Source organism: Musca domestica, unplaced genomic scaffold (assembly GCF_030504385.1).
Source record: "Musca domestica strain aabys unplaced genomic scaffold, Musca_domestica.polishedcontigs.V.1.1 171, whole genome shotgun sequence".
Taxonomy (NCBI): Eukaryota; Metazoa; Arthropoda; class Insecta; order Diptera; family Muscidae; genus Musca; species Musca domestica.
In genome coordinates, this window is record NW_026712231.1 from 307,141 (window position 1) to 319,869 (window position 12,729).

Consider the following 12,729-nt stretch of genomic DNA (forward strand, 5'->3'; position numbering starts at 1 on the left):
TCTCAAAAAGTCAACGCCTAGAATATAGGTGACTAGTCAATTGAATACAAATTGTCACATTGTGAATTGTTTAAATAATTTGTAATCCAACCTGTCTACTATGGCTTTGAGTAATTTTTATAATAATTGGGTTATCCATGTTCATTAACGCATATGATAATGGAAATTGTGGGGGGAGAAGTTTGGGAAAAATAAATATAACAATGGTTATCTTTGAGAATTTCATTGACAAATACTAATAATTGTGTAAACAAATATTGAAGCCAACTAACAACAACTACGGGAAGGGGGACAACAACTACATTTACCTTCATTTAAATTGATTTGATAACTTGATTGTAATTGAAAATTGAAATTGGTTTTTACTTGGTTTCATTATCTCTTCGTATGGATGACTGATTGACTTGATTTCACTAAAATCCATTGTTCCAAATTGAATTTCAAAATGTCTCCTTGGATTCTTGCCCTTGTCCTGAAAAACAGTTTTAACACTTAGTTTTTGTTTTATTAAACAGCATACAAAAATACATGATTGTTGTTTTTTTTAATCTATTTTCAATTAATAAAATACACACAGAAAACGTTTTAACATTTCTTCTTCTTTTTAAAAAGTAATTGCATAGTACCCTAATGAAAAAAAAAAATATTATGAAAAAAATGTGCGTAGCAATACCATATTTAAGGGCCATAATCAAATTGTTCCATTCACGGAGGAAGAAAACAATTCAAAAATTGTATATTAGCCTGTAAATATCATTGGAATTGGAATCTTGCAGTTCCGAAGTAAAACATGAAGTTATTGTTGTTGCAATATATCGAATGTTGATGGCAATGATGACAACGTTTTATGTTCACAGTGGCATAGAAGTCTTTTGAGTTGAATGAATGAAGTATTTAATCAGTTGCACAGCGATTTTTGTTTTTTTTTTCTCTTTTAATTTAAATGCGACTTCTGGATGAACCGTCCTTGACGTTGAATAATTTGCGAACAAAGAAGACCTAAGGGAAGTGGGGGAAAATTGCATTAATTTGGAAATTATAGAAGATATTGCATTACGACTTACCTGGACGGAACATGTAATCACGATAACCAAAATGTGACATAAGGAGAAGGTCTGTACGTAGCTGTAGTTATCTTGGATTAAGGCATAATCACGGGCTTCACGATTCCTGCTGTGATATTGATAGGCCAACATGTCGTTGATGTTTCTTTCCACGGTGCCAATTGTGGTCTGAAAAGAAGTGGAAATTGCGGAATTAAAAATATTATTAAAAAGTCAAATAGGTCGTTATAGACAAGCTAAAGACGAGGGGCCTGTCAATTTTTTGGGCGAATTGATCCTACGGGAGTCATTTAAGGCGAACTGAAGGCCAGGGAGTCACTAAAAAGAACTGAAGTCAAGAGGGTCTTTAAAGAGGTGCTGGAATCCAGAGATTATTTTAAAGGAAGTGACAATTCATTATAGCCTTGGTCGAGTCCCTATAGACGAGCTGAGGGGAGTCTCTATAGACGAGCTGAAGGGAGTCTCTATAGACGAGCTGAGGGGAGTCTCTATAGACGAGCTGAGGGGAGTCTCTATAGACGAGCAAAAGGCAGCCTCTATAGACGAGCTGAGGGGAGTCTCTATAGACGAACTGAGGGGAGTCTCTATAGACGAACTGAGGGGAGTCTCTATAGACGACCTAAAGGGAGTCTCTATAGACGACCTAAAGGGAATCTATATAGACGACCTGAAGCCAGTCTCTATCGACGAGCTGAAGACAGCCTCTATATACAGCCTAGAGGGAGTCCCTACAGACAAACTAGATGGAGTCCCTAGAAAGTCTCTATAGACGAGCAGAAGGCAGTCTTTATAGACGACCTGAAGGCGGTCTCTATAGACGGCCTGAAGGCGGTCTCTATAGAAGGCGTGAAGGCGGTCTCTATAGACGACCTTAAGGGAGTTTCTATAAACGACGTTAAGACAGTCTCTATAGAGGACCTAAAGGGAGTCTCTATAGACAACCTTAAGGAAGTCTTAAAGGATGAGCTAAGGAAATTTCGTTCAGACTGGGTGATTTTGGTCTCATAGCAATAGAAGACCTAAAGATAATTTCTTTAGACGATCAAATGAGAGTCTCTATGAAAAGGAAAGAAAGGGAGAGAGGGTCTCAAGACGGTCCTTCCAAAAACTCACTGTGAAATTTTCCATATTTAGCTGCAGTGCTTCAATTTCCTTGGCATACTTGTCCCAGGCATCATATTTCACCACCGTAATATAGATGTTCACCAACTTGCCGGCAAAGCGGGAGAACTGATTATCAATGCACACCGAATAATAGCCACCAGGTGAAACTTGATCAGTGTAATCCGCCGTTGCTTGCCATTGATAGGGTTTTACAATGGTACCAGCTGGATTGCGGACGGCAAAGCCGGCCATACCGTCACCACCACGTACAACCTAAAACACACCATATTATTACATGAAATTACCAAACAAAAATTCCCAAATATTTCCAACTTACACTAAAGGAAACATAAAAGGTGGCTCCAGGTTGAACATATTGATGGTAGCAGTCTTCTTTTCCGGCATCTATGTGGACCTGTTGCGCGACAAGAACAACGACGTGTTATTACTACATTGCGACATTCACTTTCTATTTGCTTTGACTTTTTTTGGCGGATATTTACCTTATAGTCCATTGCCACAGCTGGAAGATTTTCATACCATGGCTTAGGCACTTCTTGGGAAACAATTTGTGTGGATGCAACATTTAGGAGAATCACAAAAATGCTTAAAAAGGCTCCTATTTGCCACGTCGCCGAGGAATGCATTTTGTTTGGATTTGTGGAGATAAATAATAGCAAACAACAACAACATACGCACGGATTTCCACTAATCGATAGGGATAATAATCGAATAATCGATTTCATCAACTGTTGTCCAGTTGCAATAGTGTTGTCACTTTACCAAAATGGAAAAAAACGCCAAAATATAAATGTTCGTATCATAATTGCGTGTCGACCAAAAATGACTCAAAAAATATAAAAAATGTTTTATTTTAAACTCTTTTGTAAAATTAAGAGGGGTCATGTTTACTACCACGTCATAAAATGCGTCCCAAAATTTCACCTTGACAGTTAGAGGATAAAATAATGACAAAAATAAATCATGAAATCTTTATTTGAAATGATAGTAGGTCCAAATAATTTAAAGCTTAATTATTATTTAATGCAAATATTGACCGTGATTTCAACAGACGGTCGGACCTCACAACATCGACATATTTGGTGATCAAGTGCCTAAAATTTTAACTTCAAGGTGTTTCAAATGCAATGGCAAACTTAGTATGCCCCTCATACTATGGTGGAGGATATATATAGATTTCCAGAAGTTTAGCCTTTTACCTCAACTCGTTTGAAGTATAGCGTGATTACAACAGACAAATAGAACGACATCTTTAAATCAACTTTCATTTGATCAAAAATATATAAACTTTGTAGGGTTTCTGGTAATTATTTGGAGTGGTCATAGTCGGAATGACAAAGTTCCCTATACCCTCCATGGTATGGTGCAAAATATTTGATGAGTAATCTTTATTTTATAAATGTTTTCATTTCAAATTTCTCACTTTTTTAATATTTTAAAATTATATGGAACAAAAATTAAGATCTTTCATTATAATTTTGTATTTTCTATTCATACCAATTTTTATGAAAATCGACAAGAAACAAGGAATCCCGTGTTAATGGGTACTTGGCGTTTTTATCACCATTTAGGCTTTTTTCCCTTTTCTTGTGTATTGACATACTGCAGTGTTCTTTCACGTACGTTACAGATTATAATTGTTACTTTATACTATTCGCCGCAAGATGACGTTGCATAACATTTTCATCCGTTGAACTTGTTCACATTGACTACTTTCAGTTTGATTTAAATCAAAGATTTGTTTATGTGTGGAAGAAACATTTTTTTAATAGGTGTGTCTGGTTACTTTCCCTGCAGGAATTGTCCAGCAACATCTTTCTGAGAGAGTAAGGTAGTTTTATTCTCTTTTGCAAGGAAATTGCGAAAAGTAAACAGACGGTATTCCTGCACAAGCTTGCAACTAATCAGCTGATTTGTCAAAACAAACCAATTTGTCCCCCTTTAAAAGAATTAAACGAAAGGAACCACCACCAATTTCACAAGTTTTATAAATAAAAAGGAAATTGGCAATAAAATAAAAGTATGAGCAATAAAAGGAAGATAGATTTGATGTGTTCCGCGGAATCCTTTAAACCAGTTGCTAATGGCATTTGTCTAAAAATGTTGGAAATAGTCTTTTATTTTCTTATAACATATTAATATTTATGTTTTTCACATTTTGTAAAGTTGTTCTCCAAAAACAATTAGTCTTGTTAATTCCAAAACAATATTTTCAAATTAAAAGCACAAAAAGAAATAAGTAAACAATAGAAAACATCTGATTGAATGTCGATGAATGAGAAGAAGAAGAGTTGCAAGAGATTGCAGGAAGAAATTTTTCCAGCAAGAATTTGCAAACTCTCACTGAAAGAACTGTCAAAATTTCTCTCTCCAACCGCTCTCTTTTGCAGAACTTTTGGGTTAACAGACGACTTCCAGTAACAATTTGTAACAATTGTTACAAACTTTAAGGTAACCAGACATACCTAATACTGGATGTTTTAATTTTTATTACCTCATTTATGAAAATAATATAGAAACAGGGATACCAAAAGTCTGTCTCCTTTCCCCTTCATCAATGCCACCTGTTGAACATACCAAACGACAACAAACAAATCAGTTGACAATTAGCAAAAATGTTTAACATTACGAGGAATAAATTAATTAAAATTTTCGTAGCATTTATACTTTTGAAATTATTTCGAAATTATTTTATTACTTTGTTAAAAGATCATTAAAAGTTACACGCTGTTTCCTTTTCAATTAAAAACGCAACGGAAATGCATCATCTTATTCTTTCTCTCTCGCTCTCAATCTACTCTCCTAGAAATCAATCATTTGACAATTGGCAGTTAGTTTATTTCTCGGGTTTAATGCGTGCGGTCGTGATTCAACAGAGTAAAAGAAAACGGGGTATTTTTGCAATTATTTGTTAAAATATTAACAAGAAAAACAAGTGTAAGTGTTAAATAAACATATGTGTAACAAAATATAATCAAATAATCAGTAAAATTATTGATAAATATCGTATTATTTGCAAATTTACAAAAGCTTTTATTGTGGCGTCCCTAAATTCCGTTGGCAGCAAATTTGGTTGAGTATAAAAATGCAAAGGCAATGCATTCTCTCTATGCAGAGGATATCAAAAGAGTGTTTGATCAAAGTTTGTTGTTTTGTTAGTGTATTTGATGTGCAAATAATAAAAAAGCGGGAAGCGGGTCGTTTAAAGCGAGAAATATAATTTGTTATTGTTATTCTTGTTATAGTTATTATTACATGTTATTCTTTTTATGCTCTATGCAGAGGATAACTAATGAGAAAAGTTTTTTTGATTAATGTTTGGTGTTTTGTTAGTGTGTTTGATGTGAAATGAATAAGAAAAGCGGTAAGAAGGCCGATTAAAGCATAAAATATAATATGTTATTGTTATTATTGTTATATTTATTGTATTTTAGTCATATGTAAAATTTAATTAAAAAAAAATAAAAAAATAAAATATGAAAGCAAATGCCAAATAATGACTAAAGTGATTGTACAGTGAAGCAAGTGTTGGAGATACTACGGAACACCATGGGCACATTATTTCGGATTAGTTCCAATCAAGGTAAGAACATATGTCTATGAACATGTAATTTTAGATTTATTAAATATATAAATATATTCTTCTATATCTATAAAACTCAGTTTGTGTATGTGTGTTATTGTATATGCATTTCGGAATAAATAAAAACAGTTGCAGGAGAAATGCATATTGTCGAGGTTAATGTGCAACAAATTGTACAATTTTGTAAAAAAAACTGTATTGTCTTACTATCTTAGATTTAATTTTCTGGAATAATCCCAACATTTCATTCAATCAAAAAAAAAAAAAAAAAGATCTAAAATAAACAAAACTTGTTGTGTATGTGAAAGTCTATTTGACACTATAACAGCCTGTTCCACGATCTCGAAAGAAAATTTGTGCGAACGAAGGCAACTCACTCACTTTCGCATAAGAATGCGTTCCACTAACTTTCGTTCTTTCTTTCGCATAGCCTTACGTGATTCAGTGTTGCAAAATATTTTTTGGCAAAATTAATCGCGAAATAAGGCAAAAAAAGCGCCAAATGTCTAATTTAAACGCGAAAAAGCAGCAGTGGCTCTGTCTCAACTGACAGTTCAGTTGTAAACAAACAAATTGTAAATAAACAAACAAAATAAAATTTCTAGTGATTGTGTTTAGATTATTTGTGTTCTTAAAAAAGAAAAAAAATGAATATTTCTGTAGCCCTATTTTTTATGGATGATGAGGAGGAGGTTCAAATTGTGCCACGGAGGCATTTAAGAGATGCTTCGAATTTATTTGAAGTACCTAACAACCAGTAAGTATGATTGTATTTTTACATTTTTGAAATAATAAAAAAATGATTTTTTCTAGGTTTGTGTCTTCCAGTGGTCTTCATGGGATTGCCTGCTGCTTCCAAAAATTGGCACTCCTCTGGCGAACTTAGGATTCTCCCCCATATACTCAACTAGTGCCCGCAGCTGTGTAGTTTTTTCGTGCTGGAATTGAGAAAATAAAAAAATATATATTTGTTGTTCACAGATTAAATTGCATTTATTATTTTTACTTACATTTTTCTTTCCATTTTCAATCAAGGAATGTTTATGTTAAAACAATTTTCCTTAATTTTTATCATTCGACAGCAAACACACAAGTGACTGATTTTGACATTTGTGTTCGCATGCGTACGAAAGAAAAAAGATAGTGGAACGCAAAATTACACTGAAACGCTTACGTTTTCGTTCGCTTTGATTTTCGTGCAAATTTTCGTTCTGATGGATTTTAGTGGAACGGAAATCAGCTGTTTGTCGTGTAAAAGTTGTGCGAACGTGTTCTTTCGACATCGTGGAACAGGCTGTAAGACTCCGGTACAGAGTTGCATTTTTCCTATATTCTTGAAGTTGAGCAACCTTTTTAACTGAGCCATGAATAGTTTCTTCTGTGTTGTGAGAAATTTTCTTGCAAATTTCATCTAAACAAATTAGAAAATATCAGTCGGTTTTGCCGACAGATGTATACCCTCAGCCAAGACTTGGTTATTTAAATATATTTTGACTTCTGTTATGATTATTCAAATTGTCGACCCTCTATGGAGAAGGTTACGAAGGAATGGGTAAATATTGACAATTTCGTGTGGGACCTGAATACATATGATATAAATATTGCGACGTGCCTGGTTTGGACTATATTGGCTACTTTCTTCACTTTATATGAAATATATGATAAATTTTAGAAAATGTTGAAATGTGCTTTATGTACCAGATATAATCGACCGAAGTATTCCATTTCCATGCTTTATTTTATACATATAAAAATTTTGGTATGGGCAAAACTAGAAGAAAATTAAACATTTATATCCAATTTATGGAAATCATAAATTGCATCTTGAGATAAATGACTTCTGGTTGAGAGAAATATTTAGATATAGCAAGTTATAAAGAATAGCTGACTTGTTTCGCACGTTATGACAGAGGAAAGTATTGAAAATAGTGACCATTTTTGGGTAAGGTACCAGAAGGGGTTCACAGATATATATTATCCTCACAAGAGATCTTGAGCGTTTTGTTTTTCAAAATCTTGAACCCTATGTGGGCCAGGTAGAAAAAGAAATGGATTTGACCCATATATTCCACCCTAACACCTGATTTTGAGTTTATAATAATATTGTGAAGTTTGAAATGTGAAGACAATCGGACTCTTACATCACATTTTATAAGAGTTGTAATTATTCAAAATGTTAACCCTTTGTGGGAGAGGTACTTGATGAAGTGGACCGATATTGTCCATTTTCGCACCTGACGTAGAACTGACCTAAATATTAGGATTTGTAAAGTTGGAGCAGAATCGTTTCTCTTTCTGCGCAGAAAATATATATTTTTAAAATTTCGACCTTTTGTGGGGGAGGAGGTACCAAAAGGAGTAAACTGATATATTCCATCTTAACACGAGACCTTGGGTTAATAAAAATATTGGTATGTGTGAAATTTAAAGATAATCGGGCTCTTACATCACACTTTATAAGAATTGTACTTACTTGATGGAGTGGACCGATATTGTCCATTTTCGCACTGACCTAGAACTGACCCAAATATGAGGCCGTAAATATGTGCCGTAAATTATTTTCTTTGAAAATGTTTACATTTTGTGGGGGAGGTACCAGAAGGAGTGGGCCTATTTTGCCCATCTCCGAACTCGATCTAAGTTTGACAATACCAGAAGGAATGGACCGATATTGCCCATCTCCGAACTTGATCTAAGTTTGACAATAATATGACGATGTACCAGCCAGACATATAGACGGACGGACGGATATCGCTAGATCGACTCCAAATGTTCTGAAACGGATTTGGTCCAAAGAGACCTAGGGTCTAAAACCGTTATTTCGATGATGCACGTTTTAGCCGTATCAAATGATATTACCCTCTCTAGACATGTGGCTGAGGGTATATTAAAAATAATGGATCAAGTGTCATTCCATTTTTTGTTTTCATCATTTTGAGCTATGTTTCGCAAGTTTTTAGAAATGGATCATATTGGTCCATTTTTGTTATTGCCCATATATAAATGTAAACCCCAAATTCGTGCAATTGTTACGACATATTTTCGCAATATTTTTGTATTTTTAATGCTTACTATGTAGAAATATTCCTTTCACAAAATCAAACCATGTGCTGGTATAGCCCTTATACAAACGTACCCGTTGATTTTGTTATTTCGAGGGTATTTGTCACATTTTCCATTCGATTTGGCTTTATTTTGGTGCCTTGGTTTCCCCGGGCGTAAAACACTGTTTGTAATACATTTCAGGGAAGTGCCGGTATATATGTACCTCCTGAATTACGTTATTTCGGGTGTCTTGACCTATTTCCGGTTCGATTTGGCTGAAATTTTGATTTCCTTGGGGGATAAAATTATTTAATTGAAAACATGTCTTGATCTTCTTGTAGACACTATGATTTCTATATTCCTTCTACAGCTAGTTCTTCGATTGATAAAAGACACATAATATGGTCTTCCATAAATAAAATGCATGCATAGCGATCAGACTAGAATTCCTACTCCCGATCTTCTCTACAATATGTAAAATAAATAAAACTTCAACACCATCATTCATTTCCGAACATGTGCTTTTCTTTATTTTTACCTTTCTCATTCATATTTACTTTTCTTGCTTTGTTGGTTGTTATTATTATTATTTTTCATTCTTTTTTTATAATTATTTATTTATATATTATAATGTATTGTTGTAGTTGTTATTATTATTTGTTAAATTATTTTCATTATTTTATTTTGTTTTGTCTGTATAATTTAAATGCATTGCTATGTTTGTTTGTTGTATTTGTTTTTATTGGTATGGTGGTTAATGATGTGTATATGTGTGTGGGTGTGTGTGTCTGATGCTCATGAATATGTTAATGTATACGTGATTGAGGATGTATATGTATGGTTGTATGTATTTCCGCTGGCTTCATTTCCTTTGTTCTATCGTTCTATCGCTTTGTTGTCTTCTTTGTTTTTTTGGTGTTTAGGTGTCTCTATATAATCGGTGATTTCTTTTCGTATATTTTGTTTTGTTAGATTTCTTTGCTTTTGTTTCTTCTTTGTTTTCACTAAATATTTTTGCTAATTCGTACGTTTCTTTTACACAATCGTTTCTTCTTCTCGTCCTTTTCTCGTCTTGCTCATCGTGATCTCTGATCATATTACATGCAGTTACTTATGTTGATTATACATATGTATGGATGATTGTTATGTGAATAAATAGATCATAGGTTTATATACCAGGATTCTATATTTATAAATATATATATGCATATGTATGTATGGGTGTTTTGGTTTGTATGTATTGCATATGTGGGTGATGATTTAGCAGTGATTTGATGGGTAAGGGGGTGGCGCATTTGGTGAGCATGATTATATGTATGTAAGTATGCATATGTAGTTGTCAATTTCTTTTAGTTAATACTACAGTTTTTTGTGTGTGTGTCTGAATGTGTGAATTATTTGTTAGAAATTTTGTATTCAATATCTCTTTTTTTCTTAATTTTCATTTATTTCAAATCGAACCTATTTTTGTTTTTGCTTGGAATGAGAATAAATTTAATTTTTCTTTGGATATTTCAAAAAGCCAAAAGCGTAAATAAATTTTTAAATGAGGAACAAGAAATTATAAAATTTGTTAATTTTTTTCTTGGTTTTCTTTTTTTTTTTTTTTGGAAAAATTTGTTTTGATACTCTATTTATTTAGTTTAAAGTTTATGAATAGAATTTCCGTTAAATAACCGAATGGAAACTTGTTTTGCCTTTTGTTTTATCGAAAAAAATATCTAAATCATTGAAATTGTAATAGTAATAGAATTTGTTGTAATTTAAAAAAATGACTTACATACATACGTATTTGTTGGCTATTTTTTTAGTTTTGTTTTTTATGTTTGTTTTGTTTCCTATAACATTATTTTATTTTTTGTTTCATATCGGCATTTTTTTGGTATTATTATTTATTTGTTTATTTTGTATTTATTAATATTACTTTTTAATATAAATTTTAATATGTATATAAATATGATTTTGTGGTATTTATGTGTGTGTGTCTTATTTTGGTGTATATATAAATTTGTATAATCGGGTAGGTGTGAAGAAATGCAATATCTGTGGAACATTGAAAAATCTAAATTTTTAAATATTTTGTTTGGTATTTTCAAAATTTACGTTTGAAACATAAACAAGTATATACCATGAGCGGAAATATATTTGCGGAGGATAAATTGCACCTAATGATAGCCTAAAATATAAAGTAGGAGATTGAGGCAGAGACCTTCAAAATACCAAAAATTCTGAAGAAACTATTCGAAATAATCGACCTATATTGAACAAATACCTAATGAAAATCCGGGAAGTCGCTAAAAGTCAGGAGGTATCGGTATAAGGGGCTAGTGCAATTACTAGACTTATATGGAAATGTAGAATTGCAACTGAATTATTGTTGAAACTTCAAAATTACCTGGGGCTAAAGCAACCTTTCGAGAAGAAATTGAGCCTAATGAAAGCAAATTTACTACCATCCCATACGTATGAGTGATATTCCAAAACCTTGTCTTACATAAAACCAAACAAGTAAAAAAGTATCGGTCGGTTTTGCCGACAGATGTATATCCTCAGCCAATGTTCGATTATTTTAAAATATTTTGACTTCTGCTATGAATTTTCAGTTCGTAGCTGTCCTAAGTAAATATGACATAAATACAAATGACATGATAAATAAAAATGACAAATGACAGATTTATGACAGATGAGGTACCAGAAGGGGTTCGCAGATATATAGCATCTTCACAACAGATCTTGTGTTAGCAAAAATTTTTGTATGTGTGAAATTTGAAGAGAATTGGATGCTTATTTCGCTTTCGTTGAGCGTTTTGTTATTCAATAATCTTAAACCATATGTGGGGGAGGTACCAGAAGTAATGGCCCTATCTCTAACATCTTTATAACAGATCTTGGGTTGATGGGAATATTGGAATGTACCAAACCTGATAGGAATCGGATGTTAATTTGCCGTTTTATGAGCTTCATGGAAACTCAACATTTTGGCCCTTTGTGGGGGAGGTATTAGAAGAAGTGGGTTGATATTGCCCATTTTCGCACCAGACCATGGGTTAATAAAAATATTGTGATGTGTGTAATTTGAAGATAACCGATTACTAATTTCGGGTTTTAAGATCGTTTTTGTCATTCAAAAATTGGAACCTTTGTGGGGTAGGTACCAGTAAAAAGATCCGATCCCTACCATCTTTATAACAGATATTGTATTGATGGAAATATTCAGATGTACCAAGTCTGAATGGAATGGAATTTCCTGTTTTAGAAGCTTCATGAATATTCAAAATATTGATCCTTTTTGGGGGAGGTACCAGAGGGAGTGGACCGACATATTCCATCTCCACACCAGACCTTGGCTTAATAAAAGTATTGTGATGTGATAATCGGATTTGACAGTCGGACACTTACATCACATTTTATAAGAGTCATAATTATTCATAATTATACAAAATGTTGACCCTTTGTGGGGAAGGTGCTAGATGGAGTGGACTGCCCATTTTCGCACCTGACCTAGCACTGATGCAAATATTAGGATTAGCAAAGTTGGAGCAAAATCGGAGTATCTTTTCTCTTTCATACAATACTCCACTTTGTAGAAATGAGTTGTATGTCCTTTGTATATGTTCTCTGAAGAATACGTTTAGAAAATTTCCGAAAGTTAGGGCCTTAATAGAATTTAAATTTGACAATTAGTCACAATCACAATTGAAACCCTTCTGCAAGTCTTCTAGAGACAGAACACCTTCTGCACTTTTTCCAGAAATAGAGGTCACTAAATAAAAATGCCTTCTAGAGTTATAATTTTCTAATATTTTCCTTACATAGGAGAAAATTCAAATGTTTAATAATAACAGGAAAAATCCTGTAGATTATGAAAGGAAAGAAAAAAAAAAAGAAACATGTATGCCAAAAACAATAAAA

The 12,729-nt window shown here is 33.1% G+C and overlaps 1 protein-coding gene and 2 long non-coding RNA genes across 3 annotated transcripts; 1 reads left to right on the forward strand and 2 right to left on the reverse strand.

The window, feature by feature from the left end:
* Positions 1-483: 483 nt before the first annotated feature.
* LOC101887571 (transmembrane emp24 domain-containing protein 6) lies at positions 484-2,859 on the reverse strand. The gene is made up of 5 exons (XM_005181908.4): positions 2,672-2,859; positions 2,506-2,583; positions 2,178-2,441; positions 1,065-1,232; positions 484-999 (listed from the first exon to the last, which is right to left on the reverse strand). The coding sequence occupies exons 1-5, from the start codon at positions 2,813-2,815 to the stop codon at positions 940-942; spliced, it is 714 nt and encodes a 237-aa protein (XP_005181965.1). The 5' UTR covers positions 2,816-2,859; the 3' UTR covers positions 484-939.
* Positions 2,860-6,100: 3,241 nt separating this feature from the next.
* LOC131801770 (uncharacterized) lies at positions 6,101-6,759 on the forward strand. Its single transcript, XR_009341911.1, has 2 exons — positions 6,101-6,529; positions 6,586-6,759. It is a non-coding gene; the product is annotated as an uncharacterized LOC131801770 (long non-coding RNA).
* LOC131801771 (uncharacterized) lies at positions 6,488-7,071 on the reverse strand. The gene is made up of 2 exons (XR_009341912.1): positions 6,783-7,071; positions 6,488-6,710 (listed from the first exon to the last, which is right to left on the reverse strand). It is a non-coding gene; the product is annotated as an uncharacterized LOC131801771 (long non-coding RNA).
* Between the last annotated feature and the right edge of the window lie 5,658 nt (positions 7,072-12,729).